This window comes from Gopherus flavomarginatus, chromosome 19 (assembly GCF_025201925.1).
Source record: "Gopherus flavomarginatus isolate rGopFla2 chromosome 19, rGopFla2.mat.asm, whole genome shotgun sequence".
NCBI classification, from domain to species: Eukaryota; Metazoa; Chordata; order Testudines; family Testudinidae; genus Gopherus; species Gopherus flavomarginatus.
Window position 1 is genome coordinate 24,120,939 of NC_066635.1, and position 26,600 is coordinate 24,147,538.

At 62.5% G+C, this 26,600-nt stretch overlaps 1 protein-coding gene across 6 annotated transcripts; it reads left to right on the top strand.

Moving 5' to 3' along the window:
• Positions 1 to 777: 777 nt before the first annotated feature.
• Positions 778 to 26,171, top strand: BLTP2 (bridge-like lipid transfer protein family member 2). Of its 6 annotated transcripts, XM_050929048.1 has the most exons (39): positions 778 to 866; positions 2,358 to 2,487; positions 3,776 to 3,825; positions 4,407 to 4,569; positions 4,664 to 4,782; positions 5,304 to 5,364; positions 5,758 to 5,968; positions 6,210 to 6,315; positions 6,751 to 6,875; positions 7,070 to 7,137; positions 7,296 to 7,444; positions 8,262 to 8,380; positions 8,798 to 8,961; positions 9,175 to 9,439; positions 9,892 to 10,097; positions 10,541 to 11,627; positions 11,873 to 12,064; positions 12,600 to 12,802; positions 12,882 to 13,000; positions 13,079 to 13,299; positions 13,572 to 13,762; positions 14,709 to 14,808; positions 14,893 to 15,095; positions 15,481 to 15,763; positions 16,481 to 16,638; positions 16,864 to 17,070; positions 17,352 to 17,451; positions 17,789 to 17,971; positions 18,515 to 18,636; positions 18,719 to 18,874; positions 18,973 to 19,094; positions 19,331 to 19,511; positions 19,631 to 19,717; positions 19,869 to 19,979; positions 20,110 to 20,245; positions 21,296 to 21,420; positions 22,030 to 22,131; positions 23,133 to 23,267; positions 25,520 to 26,171. In XM_050929048.1, the coding sequence occupies exons 1-39, from the start codon at positions 808 to 810 to the stop codon at positions 25,706 to 25,708; spliced, it is 6,708 nt and encodes a 2,235-aa protein (XP_050785005.1). In that variant the 5' UTR covers positions 778 to 807; the 3' UTR covers positions 25,709 to 26,171. The 6 variants fall into 6 exon arrangements, with proteins under 6 accessions (XP_050785005.1, XP_050785006.1, XP_050785007.1 ...); XM_050929049.1 differs by lacking the exon at positions 19,869 to 19,979; XM_050929050.1 differs by lacking the exon at positions 17,789 to 17,971.
• The last annotated feature ends 429 nt before the right edge of the window (positions 26,172 to 26,600 follow it).

The following is a 26,600-nucleotide window of genomic DNA, read 5'->3' on the forward strand; positions in this document are numbered from 1 at the left end:
TTGGATGCCATGGTGATGGGCACTCAGATGTCATAGTGACAGATGCCTGGACATCATTAAAGGTGCTAAGATCCTGTGGGGACAGGTGCTCAGACACCATGGCAGTAGCTGTTCATATCCCATGACGATAGATGTTCAGGTACTATAGGCACTAGGACACCATGACGATAGTTGCTTGGGTGCCATGGTGATGGGTGCGGTATCGGACCTGTGCAGAGCAAAGCTGGGATCCACGTGTGCATGCCCGGGCCGGACGGGATAGCAAGAGGGTGGCCAGAGGATGGTCTTTCCCTCCTGGGACTCGGGGGTGGGGGATGACATGATGAGGGAGGTGGCCAAGCTGCACTAAGGCTCGCATCCCAGGTGGTGCCCCAGGCACAGAAACACCCCTCACCCTGTCAGAGCAGATCCCCTCAGTCCACAATGCTCCCGACAGCACCCCCCTTGGAGCCGATCCCCCTCCCAGCCAATCCTCCCCCCTGAGAGCCGATCCCCCCAGCGCCCCCCTCGGAGCCGATCCCCCTCCCAGCCAATCCTCCCCCCTGAGAGCCGATCCCCCCAGCGCCCCCCTCGGAGCCGATCCCCCCAGCGGCCACCCCCCGCGGAGCCGATTCCTCCCCCCGGATCCGATCCCCCCCGGGAGCCGATCCCCCCCGAGCCGATCGGGCCCGTCACTCCGGGAAGGCCCCTGTCGGCCCTGCAGCTCCGCCTTCCCGGCGCCACCCTCCGGGTTCGCGGAAGATCGGCCCCGCAGAGGCGGCTCCTGGCCCGGGGCGCGGACGGGGAAGGGCCGGGGACGCGATCGCGATGCTGCCGCTGCTCGCTGCGCTGCTCGCCCTGCTGCTGGGCGCGCTGGTGCTGGGCCGGTGAGCGGGGGGCCGGGGGTATGTGTGTGGGGGGCTGGGGTTATGTGGGGTGAGTGGGGGGCTGGGGGTATGTGTGTGGGGGGCTGGGGGTCAGTGAGCGAGGGGCTGGGGTGTGAGTGCGGGGCTGGGGGTATGTGGGGTGAGTGGGGGGCCGGGGGTATGTGTGGGGGGGCCGGGGGTATGTGTGTGGGGGGCTGGGGTTATGTGGGGTGAGTGGGGGGCTGGGGGTATGTGTGGGGGGGCCGGGGGTATGTGGGGTGAGCGGGGGGCCGGGGGTATGTGTGTGCGGGGCTGGGGTTATGTGGGGTGAGTGGGGGGCTGGGGGTCAGTGAGCGAGGGGCTGGGGTGTGAGTGGAGGGCCGGGGGTGTATGTGGGGTGAGCTGGGGGTATGTGGGGTGAGTGGGGGGCTGAGGGTATGTGTGTGGGGGGCTGGGGGTGTGTGGGGGGCCGGGGGTATGTGTGGGGGGGGGCCGGGGGTATGTGGGGTGAGTGGGGGGCCGGGGGTATGTGTGTGGGGGGCTGGGGTTATGTGGGGTGAGTGGGGGGCTGGGGGTATGTGTGGGGTTTGCTGGGGGTCAATGAGCGAGGGGCTGGGGTGTGTGGGGGATATGTGGGGTGAGTGGGGGGCTGGGGGTATGTGTGGGGTGTGCTGGGGGTCAGTGAGCGAGGGGCTGGGGTGTGTGTGGGGGTATGTGGGGTGAGTGGGGGGGCTGGGGTGTGTGTGGGGTGAGCGGGGGCCTGGTGCATGAGAGTGGGTGTGGGACAAGCACGGGGGGACAGAGGACTTGGGGAGTGAGTGGGGGGCAGTGTTAGGCACCAAGGTGAGCAGGGGCGGGCGTCCAGGTATCCCAGCCTGGAGTTGCCCCACTGGAACCGCTGTCATTTCTAGTTGCTGGAGTAGGTCCCCTGGGGGCCCCTATCACCCCAAGAACCAGGCCCCCCAGCCTTGAGGGCCTGGCACATTTCCCCAGAGGTGCATTCGGGGTCAGGATGGTGCAGCTAGGGAGTTGCCTATTGCCCCAGACACTCTGGAGTTGGCTTTGTATAGCCCCCCCCCCCCAAGAGACAGATAGAGTCTCCCCCAAGCACCCTAACTGGCACTGCCCAGGCCATTGTGTGCCTGGCTCTGGGCACAGGCTTTGTGGTCCCTTTGCTTCCCCCTCTGGCGGGCACTGCCCAGGCCGTGGTGTGTTCAAAGGCAGACTCTGCCACTCTCGCGTTGGCGCACAGTATTTGCTCTTTGTATGGTGGCAGGGCCCCACTCAGGATTAGGGCCCTCTGGCAGTGGGTGCTGCACAGACTCAGTGATTCAGGCCCTGCCCACGGCCTGTTCCATGGGGCTGTGACTAATCCAGCTGCTGCTGGACCCGCAGTGAGTGTGAGTTGTTTCCTGAGCTGCAGGCAGAGGGTGGGATTGAGAGTGACAGGGAGGCCACCCGGGGTGCTCTGAGAGCTGGCATTTACCCGATCTCCCTTTGACTTGCCTGCAGGTGGCTTGTGTGCCGGCTGGCCACTAACTGGTGCCGCCAGAGGTTCCGGGCAGAGCTGAAGATTGGTTCCTTCGGGTTCTTTTGGCTCCAAAATATCAGCCTTAAGTTCCAGCAAGAGCAGCAGACAGTGGTGGGTACTACACTCCTGAGGGCATTCTGTGCCAACAAATTGCTCATGGAGGGGTTAGGTGTGAGGGGATCTGGATGCACACAGGCTTGTTGGGGGTTTCCAGGTGCAGGGGCAATGGGACTCTGCAGGGGCTTCCAGGTGAAGGTGGTTGGGGCTCAGCGGAGGGGTCTGGGTGTGGGGGTCTCAGCAGGGAGGTCTGGGTGCTGGGGGTGTGGGGCTTTGTGGGGTGGGGGTCTGTATGCAGCTAGTTGGGGGGCAGTGGCATGTGGGTCTGGATGTGGGGGCTCAGGGTGGTGCAGGAGGGTGGGGGTTTGAGTGCAGGGAGCTCATTGCGGGGTGGTCTGGGTGCAGGGGGCTCCGGATGCAGGGATTGAGGTTCAGTGGGGTGGGGTTTGGGTATGGAGGGCTAGGGGGGTTCTGGGTTTATGGGATGAGGCTTGGAAGGAGTGTCTGAGTATGGCAGATCTGGATGCACGGGTTGGGAGGATGCAGGAGCAGCTCCCCGCACGGTGACCCCCTCCCTCGGTAGCTGAGGAGCAATGGGGGCAGGAAGCAGGGGAGGATGCTGAGGTTCCTGCAGCTGGGGATGTTTCTGGGGTGGGTCTGACACAGCCCCAACCACTCCTTGCAGGGGAAGAGGAACTCCTGTCCTCTCCTGTCTCCAGCCCAGCTGGGACTAGCAGCTAATCCCAGCTCTGGGTAAGAGCCACTGGCTGGGGTGTCCCCAGCCCTGCAGTGATTTACCTCTCTGCTGGCTGCTCCGGGTGCCTGAAATGATGAACCTTCTCTGCTAGGGAGTGGGGCATGACTGCTCTTGCAGCTTCCTTGTGCTTCCCCATCAGAAAGTCATTTTTCTGTGGGGAAGCAAAGAAATCTGCGGGGGACATGAATTCTGTGCATGCCTAGTGGTGCAGAATTCCCCCAGGAGTAGTACTAGAGGCGCTCGGAGTGACGGGGATCAGCTCCTCCAGGTGTGCGAGGCCTCTGCCTTCCCACCACAGTGACCCGCTGAGGTCTCAGATCCCATGGCAACTGCTCATGCAGCCATTGGAGTGAACCCCCACATGACTAGTCTCTTCCACCTAGCCCCACTGCTGGCACTAGCCCCTTCCTCCCCCCATACTAGAGCCCTGCTGCTCCCCCATATGGACAGTGTGATGCCAGCGAGCCCTTGTGCTGGCAAGCTGGATGGGTGCTGGGGGTGGAAGGAGAGAACACAGAATGGGTGAGCATTACAGAGTGGGGCTAGGCTCTGTAGCTCCACTGACTTTCTTGTGTGTCCTTGCAGGAGATTGACAATGTCTGGATCTCCAGTAAACTCCTGAGCCGTGAGCTGCCGTAAGTACCTCCCTGGCTCTTTCCTCACTCTCCTTTCTGTGCTTGAGAGTGTGGCTACACCCTGACCCTGCTCGCTTGCCAGGGTCCCCCAGCTCTGCCTGTGGGGCTCGGCCCGCTGCTTTCTGCTGTGAGGAGAGACCAGCTGTCTCTGGGCACAGCCAGGGGCGGCTCTAAGTATTTTGCCACCCCAAGCACGGCAGGCAGGCTGCCTTCGGCAGTTTGCCTGCGGGAGGTCCCTGGTCCCGCGGATTCGGCGGCACGCCTGCGGGAGGTCCACCGAAGCCGTGGGACCAGCGGACCCTCCGCAGGCATGCCATCAAAGGCAACCTGCCTGCTGCCCTCGCAGCGACCGGCAAAGTGCCCCCGTGGCTTGCTGCCCCAAACATGCGCTTGGCGGGCTGGTGCCTGGAGCCGCCCCTGGGCACAGGAGTGCTCTTCTCAAACTCCCCTGGCTGTGTCGACCGTGTGGGGGCAGGACATGGGGGCACCATGGGTGGCTGGGCTGATGTAGGGGAAGGACTCATGCCATCCAGGCTGTGTTGAGCAGCAGTAATGCCTCCTGTCGTTGTTCCTCTGTGCAGATGCTACCTCGCGCTGTGTTTCGGCGAGGTACGGGTCCGTATGGATCTCCAGAAGGTACCAGCAGCAGGACCCCCATTCCCTGAGGCTCCAGCTGAGGGCGGCAGAGAGGAGAGCAAGGGGGACCTGCCCATTAAACCCTCCCTGCTGAAAGTCCTGAGCCAGGTGAGTCTCTGCGTGCTGGATCCCAGGAGGAGGGTGGGTGGTGAGCAGGCCTGGCTCCCGTCAGACACTCCTCACTGTGGCCCCTTGCTCCCAGCTCTTCTCGGTTCACGTGGAGTCCATCAACATCATGGTTCTGCATGTGGCCACCTCCGAGTCTCTGTGGCACATCCAGGTGACCAGGACACGCCTGCTGTTGGACAACGACGGGAAGCGGTAACTCCACCTTACTCTGGCCTGTGGGACCAGGGCTGGGTAACAGCCACGTACAGCTCTCTTGGCTCCGGAGAGCTTTGTTGTGGCCTTTGTCCTGGGGGACCATTCCCACCCTGTGCCTTGTAGATCTGGGCTGGGAGCCTGCCACTGGGACTCCTTCCTGACAACATCCTTTCCACAGTCACTGGCACTACCCCACCCCCCTCCCCAGGGCTGTTAAAATCCTGATCTTCTCCCCCCTCTCTGTTGGTCAGCAGCTCTCTGTGGCCACTGGAGGGCGCCCCAGGAGCATGGCACCTAACCCTCTGCCTCCAGGGTCTGAGACCATCCCAGCCCCTGTGTGATGCCTAGTTCTTGCAGATGGCAGCCTCCTGCTGCGTGGTCCAGCTATAGGGTGGATGCTCCATCAGGGAGCAGGGGCTGTAGCACAGACCCCAAGTTGGAAAGACCTGGCTAGGAGGCAGCAGAGCCCCTCTGTGCCTGCCAAGTCTGGTCTGAACTTTCTTCTGCTCTCCCCCCAGCCTGGACTGTGAGGTGACCCTGTCCCAGGTGAACAGCAAAGTGCTGAAGAGCAGCCAGCTGGTGAGTATCCAGGGTGGGGGGCCCTGCAGCAGCCAGGCTGCAGCAGCCAGGCCACAGTGCCTGCTCTTGGGGAGCTCATGCTGCCTATCGCCTGAGCCCAGCATGGTGGGGCACCAGGAGGCACAGAGTGAACCTCAGGGGCTCCCAGCTGGAGATGTTGTCCAGTCCTGGAGCCCAGCGAGTGGTGCTAGCAGGTGGGGCTGTAGCCTCGGGGCAGGGGACGTAGGGCACAGCAGCCTCCTGCTCACTGCACTGTGACCAGGCTGCCCGTGGGCACTGCTTGGGGCTGCACCTGCTGCACATAAACGGAGTGGCAGGAAGCTGCCCCCATCACCACGGGCTCTGCCCCGTGATGTCATCTTGCTCTCCTTGACCCTCTGTCTCCCCGTACAGGATGACACATGCCTGGCAGAGCTGGCCCTGGCTCTCACCTTTTCCATGGAGGTCAATGTGAGCAAACGGCAGCTGGTGGGCATCAGCCTGGGCGTGTGGACCCTGCACACAGAACTGCACGAGGGGCTGTTCTGCAGTGAGCTGCTGCGCCGAGCAACCAACGGAGTGAGATGCAGTGATGCAGGGGACCAGCCAGGCTGCCTGGCCCCAGGTCGGCCAGCCATGTTCCCTGGGAAGTCTCTGGGGACCGTGGGGAGGGGAGAGGGTGCCCCGTTCCCTGCACCCCGTAGAGTGTGTCTGGCAGAATGGGCATGGGGGTGGTTTATGCCTTCTTAAGTCCCAGCCAGGGGATCTCCTTGGGCAGGTCAGGCCATTGCTGCCTCCTGCTGGGGAGGAGTGGGAGCTCTGGGGCGAGACTCTTGCCTGTGACCAGGTCTGTCCCTTGCTCCCAGGCCCTGGGGAGGCCCTGAAGTCTCTGCCTCTGCAGCTCATCCCCTGCAAGGCGAAGGTGGAGCTGGAGAACACCACCGTGGTGCTGTCTCTGAACAGCCAGCAGAGGTAATGAGGAGAGAGGGCTGGCACTGTGACAGGCCCGAATGCCCAGCCCAGCTGCTCTGCCACCCTCCCCCCTGCAGGCACTCTCCTGAGGCCCATGCCTCTCCCCTGGCTCCCCTCTGCTGGGCGTCCCCTCCCCGAGGGTCTCCAGGCATGAGTGGCCTGGGGAGGCAGGATTGCTGTGGGTGAGAAGGCCATGGGCCAGGCTCCGGGTGGCTCTGGAGTGAGGGCAGAATGAGCATGGCCTGGGCTCCCTTGGTCGCCACTCCCTTCTGATGCCGTGAGGAGCGCTCTGCCCCGGGCTTGGCTTGGCAGTGATGGGGCAAGCCTGGGCCGTGCCCGGGATCCATGCTTGTTACCAGTGGGCTGTGGGCTGGGGCAGGAGGGGCCGAGTGGCTGTCCTGTGACTCGGCCTGGCTCCGGTTCTTGTGGGTTCAGGCACCTCACGTGGACCCTGAAGCTGCTGCAGTTCCTATGTCAGCGAGATGAGGAGCAGATCCCTCTGCGGAGCTTCACGCCCACCTCCGACCTGGGCCAGATGAGCACAGAGCTGCTGCTGGAAGGTGAGTGCGGGGGGACTGGTGGGGGAGGAGTGGCTCTGTCCAGGCGACCGAGGGAGGAGGAGGAGGGGAGACCCACACTACCCTCTGCCCAATTGGATGGGGCTACTCCAGCTCCACAGCGTGTGCGTTGGGGTGGCTGGCTGGCTAATGCCCAGGGCCCTGCTTGGTGACTCTGCCGCCCCTTCTCCCCACAGATGGCCTGCTGCTGTCCCAGAGTCGCCAGCGCATCGTGTGCCTCAACTCCCTGAAAGCCAGCTTGCAGGTGAGTGAGTGACTCCAGCCGCCGTGTCCTGGCACCTGCCGCACCCGTGCCACGCTGCCCCTCGGTGCCCACAGGCCCTGAGCTGGCTGGGCCTGTTGACATGCAAATGAGCAGCCGGGAAGAGGTCTCGCTCACACCTCCCGCGTTCCCATCTCTAGGTCACGGCCATAGACCTGTCAGCTGTTGTGCTGCTCAATACTTGCATCGTCCACTATCGCCACCAGGAATTTTCTCACTGGCTCACCCTGCTGGCCCAGGAGTGCCGGGCTACTAACGTGCCGGCCCCCGGCCAGAGCCGCAGGGGAAGGTACGTGTGGGCCCCGGGAGGGGTGATGGCTGCTCTCCAGCTAGGGCACTCAGCAGCCATGGTTGTCTCCCTCGGAGCTTGGGCACAGCACACACACTGCTCCGGTTTCAGGGTTAACTGCACCTTCCCTTCCCCGCCAGCTTCCTCCAGAGCATCCACTTGAGGCTGCACGCTCCCAGCCATGGGGAGGCTCAGGTCTCTCCCGCCAGACAGGGCTATGCCGATGTCTGCCAGTCGCCAGGCAGCCCCCACAAAGCGAACGCCTTTCTTCGTAGGGGAAAAGCAGTACTGCGAGAGCGTCAACCCACTCCAGTCCTGGCCACGTGTGCGGTTCAGCCAGCAGCCTGAGGGGCCCTAGCCAAACCCTTCCCAGCCCTGCCACATTGTGGGGCCCTGGCGGGCTGGCTGCTGAGTCACAGGAAGGCCTGGGGGTCCTTTATGTGAAAAGCCCTTTCTTTGTGTGCTGGGCTCTGGGAAGCAGTAAATGCAGCCCCCTGGGGTCTATCACCTGAGGGACTCACCTCGCTGAGCCCCGCGGGAGGAGCCGGGGTAACCTGCCCCCGCAGAGCTGCCTGCCAACCGGCCTGCGGTGACCGGGCGGGCCCCAGAGGTGCTGCGCGGTGTGATACCTGCCCCATGGAGTGTTCCTGCCCTGGCCCAGAGCACGGCCCAGCTTCCTCCACTCAGCAAGCGAGAAGCAGGGCTGGGCTGGCCGTGTGGCCTGCTGAGGCCCTGAGACAGGAGCTCCCTCCGAGGCCTGTTCTGTAGCAGGGGGCTCTGGCTCACTAATGCCATGGCCCTCCTCACCCTCTGTCAGGAGCTGCCCCCAGATCTTGGCTCCCATCATCCTCTGTGCCTCCCTGTCCAACGTCAGCATCTCTGTGCAGCTGGGGGACACGCCACCCTTCGCACTGGGCTTCAACACCATCTCTGCAGGTAGGTGCCTGCGGCATGACTGGGTGGATGCCATCCCAGCCTGGGCAGAGCATGGCCTGGACTTTGGCTGCTGTCATGCCCATGGGGCCCCTCCTCTGCTTTGGAAAGGGCTCTGTGGCTTCCAGGGCAGTGCCTGCAGCTGGCGGAGAAGAGGCTGGTCTGGGCTGCAGCCCTCCAGCATGGCATGGAGGGGCAGGAGGTGATGGCAATGGGTGCTCCAGCCTGGCGGGAAGGCCTTGATGGACACACCTCTGCGGCAGTCCCTCATCTCCTGGGTCTGGGTCAGGATTGTTTCTGGGGGTGAGGTAGCAGCTTGGTCCCCAGCCATGGGGAGCATGGCTGGCCCCTGCCTCGCACACTGCAGCGGGGGGTCAAGAGAGCCCCTGCCCATGCTCACCTCCTGCTCTGTGCCCTCAGACTACCAGCACCTGCGCCCCCAGAGTGTGCACCAGCGGGGAGTGCTGGCCATCGACCACCTGTGCTGGCGTGTGGGAAACGACTCGCACATCCAGAGGGCCCCGCACCCGCCGAACATGCATGTGTGGGGAGAGGCCCTCATCCTTGACTCCTTCAATTTGCAGGTGAGAGGGGCAGCCTGCCAGAGCAGGGGTGAGGGGTCAGCTCTCCCTCCCCCCAGCAGGCATGGGTGCAGCTCCCTTGTGAGGCAGCGGGGAGGCTTCCTTCCCCTGGGCCCTGCAATGGGCAGTGGGGAGGGGCTGGGCTGGGCTGGGCGGGGAGTGAGAAGGTGGCAGCTTCCGAGCTACCAGCCAGTGACTGGTCTGTGCCCCCTGCAGGGTAGCTACAACCAGCCCCTGGGCATGTCCAGCGCCCAGGCGGACACGCTCTTCCTGGACTGCACCATCCAGGGGCTGCAGGTGGAGTCATCGGACACCTGCACCAAGTGCCTCTCCAGGGTCCTGTCGCTGCTGCGCCCAGGGGCCAGCCAGGCAGAGCTTCCAGTGGAGCCAGTGCCCCCCCTGGGGGAGTCCGCAGGCCTGCTCTGGAAAGTGGACCTGAAGGTGGAGGATGTGAACCTGTTCACACTGTCCAGCCTGGTGGGTAAGTGACCAGGTGGGGCTGCTGGGCAGGGGGAACACCATGGGCGGGCAGAATCTGCTGCACCAGCCAGACGGAGGCAGTAGCCCTCTGTGCAGGCGTCTGAAGGACAAACCCACAAACTGCTCCTTCCTTCCCTGGAGATCCTGAAACACCCGGCTGGACTTTCACGCCTCCCGTACTCCCATGCTGACTGCCACATCCCTGCACCTGCCCCAGGCTGTCCACAGTCCCTCCCGGGGCCTCCTGCGTGGCCCCCCCCCCCCCCACTGTCCTGGCTCTCGGCAGCCCTCGCTCCCTGGGCTCTGGGATGTGACCAGCCCTTTGCAGGGGAGGGTGTCCTTGTCCCGTCCTGGCTGTTGGCAGCCGCTGGTCCTCCTTGCACTGCCCCGTGCTGGGGGCTCGGAGGGCTGTGCCCTGTCCTGCCCCCAGAGGTAACCTCCTGTCTCTGTCAGGTGCCTTGGAGGTGAGGCTGGACACACTGACTGCCCTGGGCAGTGCCGAGAGCTGCACAGTTAGCGTCCAGGGCATGGCACTGGCCTTGGTGAAGAGCATTTCTGAGAAGATGCAGCCCTGCTGCAAAGCCCCAGCCATCCGTTACCCCATCCTCAGACTCTCCATGATCTCCTTCACCTACCACAGTAGCATCCACTCCCTGGAGGTAGGTGCTGGACCCGCTGCTGGCAGAGTGCACTCTGGGACGGCAGTGCCAGGCAAAAGATGTGCCTGTGGGCTGAGTCCGAGGCGGCTGAGTGACCCAGCGGGTCAGGGCGCCTGCTGGCGTTCCCACTCGGACTGGGACTTCAGTGGGGCTATCAGGTGAGGGCGAGCGATGGGCTCTCAGCCAGGCCCTGTCCATCCATGTCACACCCTGCCTCATGGCCAGAGGCCTCTACTGCAGCTCTTGGCAGGGCTGGAGTGTGTGTGGGGGCACTGGGAGGGGGCTTGGGGGGGTCAGGAGCAAGGTGGCTGGCAGAGCAGTGCGAGGAGCTTGCTCAGCCCCTGCCTGCTCTGGCCCTCGCAGGCTCTCTCGGCCCCCGGGGCATGCTAAGGGCTGCTGGCAGAGCAGAGACCCAGGCCCGCTTGCCCCTTTCTGTGCCCTAGGTCCAGTGTGGCGAGGGCCTGACCCTGCTCTGGAGCCCACCTGATCACATGTATCTGTATGAGCACGTCCTAGCCACGCTCCAATGCCGTGAAATGCTGCAGAGCACTCTGGGCCAATGGAGCGCTCCCTCCCTCCCCCCGGAGCGCCAGGCCACTGAGCCAGGGAGCCCCAGCAAGCCCCCCAGCCCAGCCCAGGGTCCCCCAAAGAGAGTCCTCAACCTGACACTGGAGGTGAGCTCCGCCAAGGTCACGGCCTTCGTCTCTGAGGCCAGCTACATCAGCCTGGTGGCGGAGCGGGTCTCGGTGAGCCGGCACGGCAGTGCCCTCCACGCCTACTGCCCTGACCTTGCCGCCGGCTTCGACAAGCACAGCATCTTCAGCTTCAAGGAGGTGGAGATGCAGCTCCTGCCGGAGCTAGAGGAAATGATCCTGCATCGCAGCCCCTTCCCCACCTTGCGCACCCTGCGCAACCGGGTCTGGGCCTTCTCCTTCGCCAGCATCGTCATCGAGCTCCCCTACCAGTATGACTTCTCCCGCACGCTGGACGAGGCCATGGGCGTGCAGAAGTGGCTGAAGAGCCTGCACCGACGGGGCCGCCCCCACAGCCCAGCCCTGCCCCCGGACCTCCTGCTCAAGGTCCAGCACTTCTCTTGGGTCTTCCTAGACGACATCTTCGAGGTGAAGCTGCGGGACAACTATGAGCTGATGAAGGACGAGAGCAAGGAGAGCGCCAAGCGGCTGCAGCTGCTGGATGCCAAGGTGGCGGCTCTGCGCAAGCAGCATGGCGAGCTGCTGCCCGCCCGCAAGATTGAGGAGCTCTACGCCTCACTGGAGAGGAAGAACATTGAGATCTACATCCAGCGCTCCCGGCGCCTATATGCCAATATGCCTATGCGGAAGGCCCTGCTCACTTGGACCCTCTCCAACCTGGAGCTGGTGGCCCTGGCCGACGAGTCCTTCCACGGCGTGGAGCGCGTGCTGGAGCAGATGAGGGACCTGGACAGCGTCAGCCCCTTTCCGCCCGAGGGGCTGGAGCTGGTCACCCAGTGGTGCCGCATGCTGAAGGGCAGCGTCAAGACCTTCTTTGGTGAGTGTGTCTGTGGGACTCCTCCGCCCCCATGACTCCGTCAGCTCTGGGCTCTGGTTCCCTGGCATGAAAGTGCTGCTGGGGCCACATGCAGTGAGAAGCACTGTGGTTCCCCCCTGTAGGGTCCCCCTGATCTAGCAGGGGGTGTAGCACTGAATGCCTGGCCAGTCCCCACGCCCCCAGGGATGAGTCTAATGCAGGCGCCCCTGGGCCGGCAGTCAGCATGGTCTCGCTTTGCCCCACAGTGCGGATCCGGGACTACCCACGCTACCTGTTTGAGATCCGGGACTGGCAGCTCTCGGGTCGGCTGCTCGGATCGGAACAGAGCGGCCAAGCCTGCTCTCGCCGCCGCCAGCTGCTGAAGCTGGGAGCTCCGTGGGGGGATGCTGCTGTGGAGAGAAACATGCCTCCGTTGAAGTTCTACCACGACTTCCACTGTAAGTGGGCCCTGGGGCCTGATCCTACGGGGGGCACGAGGCTGAGGTCTGGACTGGGACTCCTTGCGGCCCTTGCTGGGTTGGGCTGGTTGCGGGTGGCTGGGTGACCAGGGGGCTCCAGTTTGGGACTGGAGGAGCTCCGCTGTCCTGCCAGGGTCACACTGATTTGGGGGTGGCCTTATCCCTGGCACCCTGGACCCTGAGCTGGGGCCAGGCGTAAAACACCAGGGGGTGCAGCTGCAGCCTCCTTGAGGCTGGTCAGTGCGAAGCAGGCTTGCTCCCCTCTGAGCTGAGTGGGGGGAGGATTGGAGATGGGCCCAGGTCCCGTTCCCCGCTTGGGGTTTGGGACCCTGCCCCCTGGAGTCAGGATGCTGGAGTGGGGCAGTGCTGGAGAATAACCACATGCTGCGCTGGGTAGCTCTGGGGGTCCTGGGGCAGCGCTGTGGGGGTGTGTGCAGAGGGTAACTTTGGGCCAGGCTGTCTCTGGTTGGGGCAGGGACCAGGAGCTGCCCTGAGCCGCTGTCTGTCCCCTTAGCGGAGATTTTGCAGTACACCATCGTTTGGGGGCCATGCTGGGACCCGGCCTGGACCCTGATTGGCCAGTCTGTGGATCTGCTCACCAAGGCCTCGGAGGATCCCAGCCCCTCCCTGCCCTGGTGGGATAAAAGCCGCCTGCTCTTCCATGGGGTTTGGCACCTGAACATCGAGCAGGCCAATCTGCACCAGCTGGCCACCGAGGTGAGACTCGCATGGGCTTGCCCAGGGTATCCGGGCTCCCCATGGCCTGGCGGCCTCACGCACAGCCTGTGTGTTGCAGGATCCATACAACACTACCGAGAACATGCACTGGGAGTGGAGCCACCTGGCCTTCCTCTGGAGACCTGGCCAGTTCGTCTTCAAGGGGGACTTGGACATCAATGTCCGCACAGCCTCCAAGTGAGTATCAGCCCGGGGATGGGGGTGGGTGGGGGCTGTAACCCTTGGAGAGCAACCCAGCACCTTCTTCCTGAGCAGGTATGATGACTGCTGCTTCCTCCACCTGCCTGAGCTCTGCATGACCCTGGACTTGCAGTGGCTTTGCCATGGGAACCCCCACGACCATCACAGCGTGGTGCTGCGCTCCCCAGAGTTTGTGCCCGAGGTGCCCATGGGGCAACACCATGACTCGTACCGGGCCTTCCGCTCCGAGAACCTCAACCTCTCCATCCGGATGGACCTGACCCGGCCGGGCGGGGGTGAGCGATGCCCTGCAGGGCACTCCAGAGCTGCTGGAACCCAGCTGCTGCTCAGCCACTGACTGGAACGCGGCTGTTCCTGCTAGGAGCTCTGGTGGCTGCTGCTTTGGGGCTCCGTGTTTGGGAGGCGGGGGTTCCCTCCCCCGCTGCTTCCCTTGGCCAAGTGACGAGCACGTGGGCTCTGCCCCCCCCAAGGGAGGGAGCGGGAGAGGTCTGGGGGGTCGGGCAGTGTGTAGGGGCCCTGTCACAGGGCTGCCGTGTGTCACTCTCAGAACTGTCCCAGCCCCGGATCCTGCTCTACAGCAGCACCCTGCGCTGGATGCAGAACTTCTGGGCCACCTGGACCAGCGTGACGCGCCCCATCTGCCGCGGGAAGCTCTTCGGCAGCATGAAGCCCAGCAAGAAGAAACTGGGGCAGCACTACAAGCAGCTCTCCTACACGGCACTCTTCCCCCAGCTGCAGGTGAGGCTGGGCCCTGTGCCAGTGGGGCTGGCCCTGGGGCTGGCGAGGGCCGTCTTCTCCTCACCACATCGGCTGCTCTCCTGTGTCCCGCCCCAGCCACGCTCAGTGTGACGAGGGCCGTCTTCTGCCTGCCACATCGGCTGCTCTCCTGTGTCCCACCCCCAGCCACGCTCAGTGTGACGAGGGCCGTCGGCTGCCCCTCACCCCCTATCGGCTGCTCTCCTGCGTCCCGTCCCCCCGCTCAGTGTGACGAGGGCCGTCTTCTCCCCCCACATCAGCTGCTCTCCTGTGTCCCGCCCCCGCTTAGTGTGACAAGGGCCGTCTTCTCCCCCCACATCGGCTGCTCTCCTGTGTCCCGCCCCCGCTTAGTGTGACAAGGGCCGTCTTCTCCCCCCCACATCGGCTGCTCTCCTGTGTCCCGCCCCCAGCTTAGTGTGACAAGGGCCGTCTTCTCCCCCCACATCGGCTGCTCTCCTGTGTCTCCCCACCTCCCCACTCAGTGTGACGAGGGCCGTCTTCTCCCCCCCACATCGGCTGCTCTCCTGTGTCCCGCCCCCGCTCAGTGTGACGAGGGCTGTCGGCTCCTCCACCCCATCAGCTGCTCTCCTGTGTCCCGTCCCCAGCCCTGCTCAGTGTGACGAGGGCTGTCAGCTGCCCCTCACCCCCTATCGGCTGCTCTCCTGCGTCCCGTCCCCCCCGCTCAGTGTGGCGAGGGCCGTCTTCTCCCCCACACATCGGCTGCTCTCCTGTGTCCCGCCCCCCCCCGCTCAATGTGACGAGGGCCGTTGGCTCCTCCACCCCATCGGCTGCTCTCCTGTGTCCCGTCCCCAGCCCTGCTCAGTGTGGCGAGGGCCGTCGGCTGCCCTGCCCCCATCAGCTGCTCTCCTGCGTCCAGTCCCCCCGGCTCAGCGCGGCAGCCGGCTCAGCGGCCTGTGTCCTCCCCCAGGTGCATTACTGGGCCTCCTTCGCACAGCAGCGGGGGATCCAGTTGGAGTGCGGCCAGGGGCACATATTCACGCGAGGGACTCAGCGGCTCATCCCCCAAGGTGAGGCTGGGGGCCCGGCCTGGGCGGGGGGGGGCGGGGGCGAGGGGCAGGGTCCCCTCGCTGATGGCTCCTCCCTGCCCCCAGCTGGCACGGTGATGCGGCGCCTCATCTCGGAGTGGAGCATCACGCAGATGGTGAGCGACCTGAGCTCCGTCACTGTGCACCTGATGGCGTCGACCTGCGACGAGAGCGCTGACCACCAGCTCGGCTCACTGGTGAAGAAAACTCACCTGCTGAGCCTGTCCTCCCTCACCTACCAGCGGCACAGCAGCCGCACAGCCGAAGAGGTACCCGCCGGCTCGCCAGGGACTGATTGGGGGGTGGGCATGACTAGCTCTGCTTAGGCTGGGGGGCACGAGCCTCTGGCTGTCTGCAGGGTGAGCCCTGGACGGGGAGGCACTCGGGGCAGTGGAGAAACTGAGCAGGGCCCCGCTAGCTGCAGACTCAGCAGCCTTGGGTGCCGCTGATCACCCTCGCGAAGAGCTCAGCATGGGCGGGGCAGCTGGCCCAGACGGACAGTGACATGACCAAGGCCACCCCACCGGGAACGGCACCCGGATGTCCCCAGCCCAAGCTGCTACCCACTGGCCATGGGGCATCCCTGCTGCTGGGCGGGTTGGAGCGGGGAGTCGCTCTGCCCTGGCCATTGTCTGACCCCCGGCTCGGCCGCAGGAGCTGACCATGCGGGATGGGGCTGATGCCTTCCACACACACCAGCTGCAGCTGGTGGACCTGCGGGCATCCTGGACCACCACCAACCGGGACATCGCCTTCGGCCTCTACGACGGCTACAAGAAGGCAGCCGTCCTCAAGCGGAACCTGTCCACTGAGGCGCTGAAGGGGTTAAAGATCGACACCCAGCTACAAGCCAAGAAGCTGAAACGGCGCCCACTGTCTGCTGCCCTTCCCCCACAGAGGGTGACTGGCACCACCAGCGAGCGGGGCTCCTCGGGGGGTGAGTGCCCAGCCTCCTGGGTGGGGCCCTCGGGATCCCCCTCGGCACACAGCCCCCTTCCCTGGATCTGCACAGCTCGTTCCACGCATGTCCCTCCTTGGTACTGACCCGCCTCAGCACCCGTCACAGCCAGCTGGCTAAGGACTGGCTCCCTCCCCGCCCTGACTCCCCGTCTGCTCCCCGCCCCCCCCCCGCCACGATACTGATCCACCTCAGCACCCGTCACAGCCAGCTGGCTAAGGACTGGCTCCCTCCCCGCCCTGACTCCCCATCTGCTCCCCGCCCCCCCCCCCCGCGCATACTCCCTGTCTGCTCCCCCCTCCCCCCCGCCATGATACCGACCCAGCTCAGCACCCATCACGGCCAGCTGGCTAAGGACTGGCTCCATCCCCCTGCTCTGACCCCCCATCTGCTCCCCACCCCCCTGCCACGATACTGACCCACTTCACCACCCGTCACGGCCAGCTGGCTAAGGACTGGCTCCATCCCCCCGCCCTGATACCCCGTCAGCTCCCCGCCTCCCCCCCCCCATGATACTGACCCACCTCAGCACCCATCACAGCCAGCTTGCTAAGGGCTGGCCCCCTCTCCACCTCCCTGAGCCCCCATCTGCTCCCCGGGGCCTCCCCGCCATCTCAGCACCCGTCACGGCCAGCTTGCTAAGGGCTGCCCCCCCTCCCCCATCCTGACCCGTCCCTTCCCCCTGTCTTCTTCCAGGGGCCTACATGCTGCAGAAGCTCATTGAGGAGACCGATAAATTTGTGGTCTTCACAGAGGAGGAGTCGGGGGCCAGCGAGCAGCTGTGTGGGATTGCCGCCTGCCAGACCGACGACATCTTCACCCGTAACTGCCTCGTTGAGCTGGTCAACTGCCAGGTACCCCGGTCCCAGCCAGGCTGCTTCTGGGACAGGCCAGCCAGAGCTCCTGCCCTGCTCCCCGCAACCCCCCCTGCTGGGAGAGGGGGTGACTGAGCTGTGTCTTTCTTTCCCTGGCCCTGCCGTTGGGGCAGACACTGCAGGCCCTCTGCCCTGGTTTCTCTCCCAGCTCAGCTGCCCCATGCTGGAGTTGGCAGGGTCACTTAGGGGCCTGTTCTCCCACAGATGGTGCTGCGTGGTGCAGAGACGGAGGGCTGTGTGATTGTGTCTGCTGCCAAGGCCCAGCTCCTGCAGTGCCTGCACCACCCTGCCTGGTACGGAGACACCCTGAAGCAGAAGACCTCGTGGACCTGCCTGCTGGATGGCATGCAGTACTTCGCCACCACTGAGAGCAGCCCTGCCGAGAGGGAGGACGGCCAGCTGTGGCTGGAGGTTGGTTGCTGTCGGCTCAGGTGGGGTAGGGGGCTCGGGGCTCTTTAGTTCCCATGCGGAAGGAGTTTATCACAGCCATGGCCCCAGAGTGCTGAGAGGCAGAGGCCTGAGAGTGAAGGCAGCCCTGGAGCCCCCTAAATCCATGGCAGGGCAGGATCCCAGTGCCAGGCAGCTGAGGGAGAGGATGCCAAGCCAGTCCCAGGGACAAGCCCCCCAGCTTGCTGGCTCTGGCTGGGCTGGGCGTGAGGCCTGGGCAGTCACCAGTGTCCCTCCTGCCCCAGGTGAAGAACATCGAGGAGCATCGGCAGAGGAGCCTGGATTCGGTGCAGGAGCTGATGGAGAGTGGGCAGGCCGTGGGCGGCATGGTCAGCACCATCACAGGTCAGCATATAGAGCCCTGCTTGCCTGGGGCCCAAGAATCGTTCACAGCAGCACCAGGGGATTGCTGGGCCCTTGGTCCTTGTGCGTCACCAGAGGGACAAATGGAGCCAGCCCAGCTGAGAGCTCTGTCCCCCTCCTGTAGCACCTCACGCTGGGATGGGCTTGGGGTCCCTGCCTGAGGAAGCATTCTGGGGTGACTCTCCAGAGGACTTACATGCATCCCCTTCCCCCACGCTGTGTTCGGATCCTAGAGGTCCCCGCCCTTGCCCCGGCACCCTGATGCCTCAAACTGTCCGAGAATCGGGGACCCTGACAGCTGCCCGTGTTTGGCCCCCAGACTGGAATCACCCCTCGGAAGCCCAGCAGACCCAGCAGGTGCAGAGGATCATCTCCCGGTGCAGCTGTCGCATGTACTACATCAGCTACAGCCATGACATTGACCCGGAGCTGGCCACGCAGATCAAGCCCCCCGACGCCCCAGCCGACCAAGAGAAGGAGGACCTGCTGAAGAAACAGGAGGGTGCGGCCCTGCGCCTGGCTGGGTCATTCTGCTTTCCTCTATGGGGGGAGGGGGAGCTCCTGCGGGACAGGCCACGACCACAGGCCTTGAGTTGCCGAATTCTCCTGGAACTTCCCTCGGATCAAAGCAGGGCAGCTGCAGTCGGCTCTGTTCAATGGGGCCCTGGGATGTCTGGCACCGGGCGTGGTCTCTGCTTTTCCTTCTTGGTGCTGATCTCTGGTTTGCTCTGCCCGGCCCTCGGAGGCCAGGGAATGGGACGTGCAGCCAAGTGCACAATTCCTGCCCTGCTCCAGCAAAGCCCAGCACACAGGGGCAGAGCATTGTGGGCTGTAGAGCTGGGTTTGTCTGTGCCTGCTGGGGCCAGTAGCGTCTCTGAGCTCTCGGTGGGGTCGGGGACAGACTTGGTCTCCCCAGCCCTGGCCCTTGTTTGTGTGTGAGCCCCACAGGTGGTTCCCTCTGCAGCTTCCAGGGACTATACCAGCCCCCCAGGCGCTGGCTGTCACAGGGGCTGCCCCAATGCCCGTTCCTCTCCCCTCTCTCCAGGAGCCGTCGACACTTTCACGCTGATCCACCATGACCTGGAGATCTCGACCAACCCTGCGCAATATGCCATGATCCTGGACATCGTCAACAACCTGCTGCTGCACGTTGAGCCGAAGCGCAAGGTACCGTGGGCCTGAGTGGCGCGCAGGCGCAGCGGGCTCCCCAGAGACCCCTCACCTCGCCTCTCTCTCTCTCTGGCCTCAGGAGCACAGCGAGAAGAAGCAGCGGGTGCGGTTCCAGCTGGAGATCTCCAGCAACCCTGAGGAGCAGCGCAGCAGCATCCTGCACCTGCAGGAGGCCGTGAGGCAGCACGTGGCCCAGATCCGCCAGCTGGAGAAGCAGATGTACTCCATCATGAAGGTGAGGCCTGGGCTGGGGCTGGCTTAGTGTGCGGACTGCAGGTCCCTGGCGCCGGCCTGCTTGGGCTGGGTCGGTGCTGACTGATGCTGGCTCTTCAGTCCCTGCAGGATGACAGTAAGAACGAGAACCTGCTTGAGCTGAACCAGAAGCTGCAGTTGCAGCTGAGCCAGGAGAAGGCCAACCTGCAGCTGGAGAGTGAGGAGCTGAACATTCTCATCAGGTACCAGCCCCCGCCAGCCTGATGTGCAGAGCAGGGAGGCAGCTTGCCCAAAACCTGCTGCCCAGTCCCACCGCCTTCCAAAGGCACTGCGCCACTGCACCCCGACTCTGCTTCCCTGGGCTCCCAGGCTGCCTCTCCCCTATGCTGCTCTGGGGGGCCGGCTGCCCTTTGACAGGCCCTAGCCCCAGGGCCACCCAGGGGCTGCTCTCATGGCTTTCCCTTGCCTGCTTGGGCAGGTGTTTTAAAGATTTCCAGCTGCAGCGGGCAAACAAGATGGAGCTGCGCAAACAGCTGGAGGACGTCAGTGTGGCCCGGCGGACCGAGTTCTACTTTGCTCAGGCGCGCTGGCGCCTCACCGAGGAAGATGGGCAGCTGGGCATTGCGGAGCTGGAGCTGCAGCGCTTCCTGTACAGCAAGGTACTGGGCCTGGCAGGGGCACCAGCGCCCCTCCTGTGTGGCACCTAGGCTTGGGCTCTGCCCTTGAGGAGAGGGAAAGGGGTGCGCTGGGGTCCGTGGGCTGACAGCTCTGTTTACAGGTGAACAAGTCGGATGACACGGCAGAGCATCTCCTGGAGCTGGGCTGGGTCACCATGAACAACCTCCTGCCCAACGCTGTGTACAAGGCAAGTGCCAGGCAGCAGGAGGCTGCAGTGGGGCCCTGGGCGGGGAGGGGGAGGGGCAGCAGCCAGCCTGGGGTGGGGGGGGGCGGGGGGATTTCAGAGGCAGGCAGAGCTGGGCCCCCACCATCTCTGCATTCCCATCTGTGCCCTGCAGGTGGTGCTGCGCCCTCAGAGCTCCTGCCAGTCGGGCCGGCAGCTGGCTCTGCGCATATTCAGCAAGGTCCGGCCGCCAGTGGGAGGCATCTCCATCAAGGAGCATTTTGAGGTGAGGCTGCAGGTGGCTCCCAGGGGCTGGGGTTCTGCTCCCAGCAGGAGCTGCAACAGGGCAGGCGCACCCATCCTGCTTGGGTATCTGGGCGCTGCACGCGGCCCCTGACGAACGGCTCCTCTTGCAGGTGAACGTGGTGCCCCTGACCATCCAGCTCACGCACCAGTTCTTCCACAGGATGATGGGCTTCTTCTTCCCCGGCCGCAGCGTGGAGGAGGAGGAGGTGGGGGATGAGGAGGACAAATCCAAGCTGGTGACCACGGGTGAGTGTGCCCTGCGGGGAAGAGGGGAGGGGCCTAGCACAGACCAGCCTGAGCCCCCGATTGAACTCAGTGCAGTGATGGGGTACACGCTGGCTGGCCAGGAGACCCCCTACGGGGATCAGAAATGGGGACTCCTTGCTGTGTGGGGTCCCCCAAATCCATTCTCGCCCCAAAGCTACTCAGTCTTTGTCACTGGTCTGGAAGAAAATATAAAATCTCGGGGGGTGAAGTTTGGAGCTGAGGCCCAGATTGATGCAGTGGTGGATAATGATGGGATAGGGCAGTTCTCGAGAGCAATGCGGATCACCGGGGAACCTGAGTGCCCTTGGCCAACCTGCTTTTCAATGCAGCCGAAAGCTGGGTCCTCCAGCTAGGGACCAGGAAAGCAGCTCTAACTTACAGGGGGGAGAGTTCTGGAAAGTGGGGGCTCTGCCAGGGCCGTGGGGTCATGGTGGAAACTGGCTGAAGAGTGGGCTGGCTAAGAGGGCAAATGTAATCCTTGGCTGTGGAGCAGGAGGAGGGAGGTGTTCCCACTGCATCCGGCCTGTGGGAGACTGTTCCGGGGGTGGTTCTCAGTGCTGGTGTCCGCGCTTCAGAAAGGACGTGAGCCAGCTGGAAGGGCTCAGAAATGAGCTGCAGTGATTCGAGGTCTGGAAAACCTGCCTTCCAGTGAAGGGAGAGACGCTCTGCCAGTGCTAGCCAAGAGAAGAGGCAGAAGTGACTTGATCGCAGTCTGTATATACCCACCTGGAGGAAGATCTGTGAGCAGAGAGGGCTCCTCAGTCCAGCGAAGTCTGAATGCGACCCAGGGGCTGGGAGCTGAAGCCACACTGGGAATATGGTGCCCATTTTTAGCAGTGAAGGTCATGGACCACTGGACCAGCCGAAGGACTTGGCACACTCTGTCCCATGGAGTCTCTGTCGGGACAGGGGGTCTGTTTCCACCAGCTCTGCCCTAGCCCTGCCAGAGTTCTGGCAGGCTGCAGGGATCAGTGCAGGGCTGCTGCGGTGGGTCGGGCTGGGTAACCACAGTGCTCCCTTCTCTCTCAGGGATGCCCGTGGTGAAGCCGAGGCAGCTGATAGTGGCTGAAGACTCACTGGGCCCAGGGAAAGGAGTCACTCAGGGACTGAACCGGACGTCAGGGGTCAGGAGGTCATTCCGGAAAGCCCCCGAGGTACCCACCCTGCTGCCTTTTGGGGGGGAAGTCTCCCCCCAGGAGCGCCTGTTCCGTTTGTCTCGGGGCTCAGACAGTCTAGAGCCAGCGATTGCTCCCGCAGTGCCTGGGGGCAGTGGGCTGGGCTGTTCTGCCCCAGGGCTGTGAAGGATTCACTCACTTACCCGTAAAAGCAGCAAAGAATCCTGTGGCACCTTATAGACTAACAGACGTTTTGGAGCATGAGCTTTTGTGGTTGAATACCCACTTCTTCAGATGCATCTGAAGAAGTGGGTATTCACCCACGAAAGCTCATGCTCCAAAACGTCTATTAGTCTATAAGGTGCCACAGGATTCTTTGCTGCTTTTACAGATCCAGACTAACGCGGCTACCCCTCTGATACTCACTTACCCGCACACTCTTCAGCAAAGCTGCCCCTTGCACGCTGAGCAGCTGGTGCAGACCAGGGGGTGCCAACCTGGGTCCCCCGGCATGTGGCAGGGAAGAGAATGAGCCTTGGCTGCTCTCCTGAATGAGCAACGCCCCCTTCCCACTGGTCCGGTGCCCAGCTGTGCATCTCTTCCCCCTTCTCTTGCTCTGCTGATTCTGTCGGGCTCCGTCCCTCCCAGCACCCCGTGGACGACATTGACAAGATGAAGGAGCGTGCGGCGATGAACAACTCCTTCATCTACATCAAGATTCCGCAGGTGCCGCTCTGCGTCAGCTACAAGGTCAGTGCCTGCCTCCAGCATGGCATCCGGGGCAGAGCCAGCCCCAGGGGTGCTGGGGAGGGAGGGACAGCTGCGATCATGTGGTGGGGCAGGGCCTGCCCCAAGGGGGCTGGAGGAGGGAGAGGGAGGGGACAGCCACGGGCATGTGCTGGGGCGTGGCTGGTGCCGGCCCTGAGGGTGCTGGGGAGGCAGGGGACAGCTATGGGTGTGTGCTGGGGTGGGGGAGGGAGGGAGGGAGGCAGGGGACAGCCACGGGCATATGGTGGGGCAGAGCTAGCCCTGCAGGGGGCTGAGGAGGGAGGGGACAGCTGCGGGCATGTGGTGGGGCAGAGCCAGCTCCACAGGGTGCTGGAGAGGGAGGGGACAGCCGCAGGCTTGTGGTGGGGCGGGACCGGCCCTGAGGGGGTTGGGAAGGGACAGCTGCAGGCATGTGGTGGGGCAGAGCCAGCCCCACAGGGTGCTGGGGAGGGAGGAGACAGCTGCGGGCGTGTGCTGGGGCTGGGCCAGCCCCAGAGGGTGTAAGTGTAGGAGTTGTGTGTGAGTGGCTGCCCTGCCCTTCAACTGTCCCTGTCCCTAGGGCTGCCAGGGGCTGCTTTCACGGCTTTCCCTTGCCCATTTGGGCTGAGCTGAAATTCACTTTCTGCCTCTCCTCTCTGTGCCCCATGGGTGATGTAGGGTGCCTGGCACTTCTAGGGGCAGGGGGTCCTGCCTTCTTCCTATGCACTGTCACTGCCGTCTGGCTGGCTGGGATGCATGACTCTTCCTGAGCCATGGGGCAGAGGGGAGGAGGCCATTCCTGGGCCACAGCACAGTCCCCACCACACTCCCCTCAGCAGACTTGTGTGTCCGTTTCTGCCCTGGGTGCCCCCGGCCCATCACTCCTCTGAGCCCAGGGGTTCTGCCTGCTGTGTCTTGCTCGGAGCCTGTAGGAACATGGCCAGCAGAGCAAGGCCGTGAATGGCTGGCTCTGGCCGCATGGTCTGATACATTGTTTGGCACAGGGCGAGAAAAACAGTGTGGACTGGGGTGACCTGAACCTGGTGCTGCCGTGCCTGGAGTATCACAACAACACGTGGACGTGGCTGGACTTTGCTATGGCAGTGAAGCGGGACAGCCGCAAGGCATTGGTAGCACAGGTAAGGGCCCGGAACCTCCCCATGCTGAGGGGAGCCCTGAACTGAAGGAGCAGAGGAGAGATCTGCCCCAGGCACTTGGAGCGCTCTGGGTTTAGCTGTTAGCACTGGGGACTGAGTTATAGCCCCTTTCCTGTCAGTCATGTTGAGGAGCCCCGGTGCCCTCCTCATCTTCCCCTGAGTGGTGCTGGGCCTGTGCCTGTGGTGAGTCTCTCTCTAGGCAGGGCAGAGAACATAAGAATGGCCATACTGGATCAGACCAAAGGTCCATCTAGCCCAGTATCCTGTCTTCCGACTGTGTCCAATGCCAGGTGCCCCAGAGGGAATGAACAGAATAGGGAATCATCAAGTGATCCATCCCCTGTCGCCCATTCCCAGCGTCTGGCAAACAGAGGCTAAGGACACCATCCCTGCCCATCCTGGCTAATAGCCATTGATGGACCTATCCTCCATGAACTTATCTAGTTCTTTTTTGAACCCTGTTATAGTCTTGACCTTCACAACATCCTCTGGCAAAGAGTTCCACAGGTTGACTCTGTGTTCTGTGAAGAAATACTTCCTTTTGTTTGTTTTAAACGTGCTTATTAATTTCATTTGGTGACCCCTAGTTCTTGAGTTATGAGGAGTAAATAACACTTCCTTATTTACTTTCTCCACACCAGACATGATTTTATAGATCTCTGTCATATTACCCTCTTAGTCATCTCTTTTCCAATCTGAAGAGTCTCAGTCTTATTAGTCTCTCCTCATATGGCAGCTGTTCCATACCTGTAATCATTTTTGTTGCCCTTTTCCAATTCCAATATCTCCTTTTTTTGAGATGGGGCGACCATGTCTTCCCGCAGTATTCAACATGTGGGTGTACCATGGATTTATATCGAGGCAACATGATATTTTCTGTCTTACTATCTATCCCTTTCCTAATGATTCCCAACCTTCTGTTCGCTTTTTTGACTGATGCTGCACACTGAGTGGATGTTTTCAGAGAAATATCCACAATGACTTCAAGATCTTTTTGTTGAGTGGTAACAGCTAAATTAGACCCCGTCATAGTTAGGATTGTGTTTTCCAATGTGCATTACTTTACATTTATCAATATTGAATTTCATCTGCTATTTGGTTGCCCAGTCACCCAGTTTTGAGAGATCCGTTTGCAGCTTTTCGCAGTCTGCCTGGGTCTTAACTATCTTGAGTAGTTTTGAATCCTGTGGCACCTTATAGACTAACAGACATTTTGGAGCATGAGCTTTCGTGGGTGAATAGCCACTTCATCGGATGCATGTCATGACATGCATCCGACGAAGTGGGTATTCACCCACGAAAGCTCATGCTCCAAAATGTCTGTTAGTCTATAAGGTGCGACAGGATTCTTTGCTGCTTTTACAGATCCAGACTAACACGGCTACCCCTCTGATACTTGAGTAGTTTTGTATCATCTGCAGATTTTGCCACCTCACTGTTTACCCCCTTTTCCCAGATCATTTATGAATATGTTGAATAGGACTGGGCCCAGTACAGACCCCTGGGGGACACCACTATTTACCTCTCTCCATTCTGAAAACTGACCTACCCTTTGTTTCCTGTCTTTTAACCAGTTACCAAGCCAGGAGCGCACCTTCCCTCTTATCTCATAACAGTTTACTTTGCTTAAGAGCCTTTGGTGATGGCCCTTATCAAAGGCTTTCTGAACATCTAAGTACACTCTATCCACTGGATACCCCTTGTCCACATTCTTGTTGAGCCCCTCAAAAAATTCTCGTAGATTAGTGAGGCCTGATTTCCCTTTGCTATAACCACATTGACTCTTCCCCCAAAAATCATGTTCATCTCTGTGTCTGACAGTTCTTGTCTTTACTATAGTTTCAGCCAATTTGCCTGGTACTGAAGTCAGGCTTCTTGGCCTGTAACTGCTGGGATCGCCTCTGGAGCCTTTTTAAAAAATCAGCATCACATCAGCTATCCTCCAGTCACTTGGTACAGAAGCTGATTTAAATGATAGGTTACAGACTACAGGCTGCAGATGAGCTCTCTGTGGGGCTGCTGGAAATGCCTGGGCTGGAACGGGCACCGCTGTCTCTGCCAGGCTCGCTCTGCCTGCCCAGATTGCTGCCAAGTCCCCGCCTCTGGGGCAGGCTGCGCAGAGGAGCCCCAGGGAATTGAGGCCCAGTTAGGTCTTTGGCTGAGCTGTTGCAACCAGGCCAAGCCTTGGCCATCCCCCACCCCTGCTGTCTCCTGACCCTCTCTCTGCTACGCAGGTGATCAAGGAGAAGCTGCGCCTGAAGCCAGCTGCTGGGGCTGAGGCCCGAGGGAAGCTGGAGAACAAAGCGGACGGGACCATCCAGCAGCAGCAGCAGGAGGAGGACGAGAAGGCGCGGCTACTCATTGGCCTAAGTGTGGGCGAGAAGAACCCCAGCAAGAAGTCCATCTTTGGCAGGCGCAAATGAGGGCAGCACCCGGCTGGCCGGGAAGGGACTCAGGCGGCTCCTGCCACCTCTTGGACACACGGCTCCTTTGCAGGCCTGAGCTGGCACAAACAGCCAGTGACTTTGTCTAGGTGGGGGGCCCTTGGTGGCTCAGCCCAGCCATGGCACAAGAACTCGGCGGACTGATGGCATGGGCAGAGCCCCTGTCCAGGCAGGGAGGAGCATGGCGGTAGGGGGACGCCACGCAGTGTGAAGTGGCTCCCCGCAGCAGGAGCTGGGGAGGCTGTGTCACCCAGGGCCCGGGCTGCTTCCATTTGCACAGAGCCTGGGGGGTGAGGGGTACTCGAGTTGTTATTACTGGTGTGTCCTGCGCTGGCGTCACTGGGCCAGTGGCACTGTTCGCACTGCAGCGCGGCTGCTCCAGTTCAGTTACTGTTGGGAAGTGGGCACTGAGGAAAATTTAAATAAGAGTTTTTAATTTGGACCCATCTCTGTCCTGGTGTTACTGATCAGTTCCCCAGCAGGGAGAGAGCCGGAGCCAGGGCCCCGTGTCCTACCAGCGTGCCGGTAGCACCTGGGCCCAGTCTGAGCCTGCTCCCCCCGGCAGAGAGCTATCAGCACTTGGTGGCTACTGGAGCCTCGTGGCCCACTGAGCTGCTTTCCTCTGGTTTTCCCCTGGCTGTCTGGTGCAGCCTGGCCTGCTCTGTTTCTCGGAGCCCCTGGCAGGGCCCTGCTGTGCAGTACAAGGGTTGCTTGGTCTGTGAGTCCCAGCTCCCTGGACAGCGTGGGGGCTGCTGGGGCAGAGGCACAGCTGGAGGTGACTGAGCTCATGGATTGTTTATCCAGCCTGAGTCCAGATTACTGCCTGGGGGTAGGAACCTTTCCTGGGAGCTGCCCCCTGGATCAGGGGCTA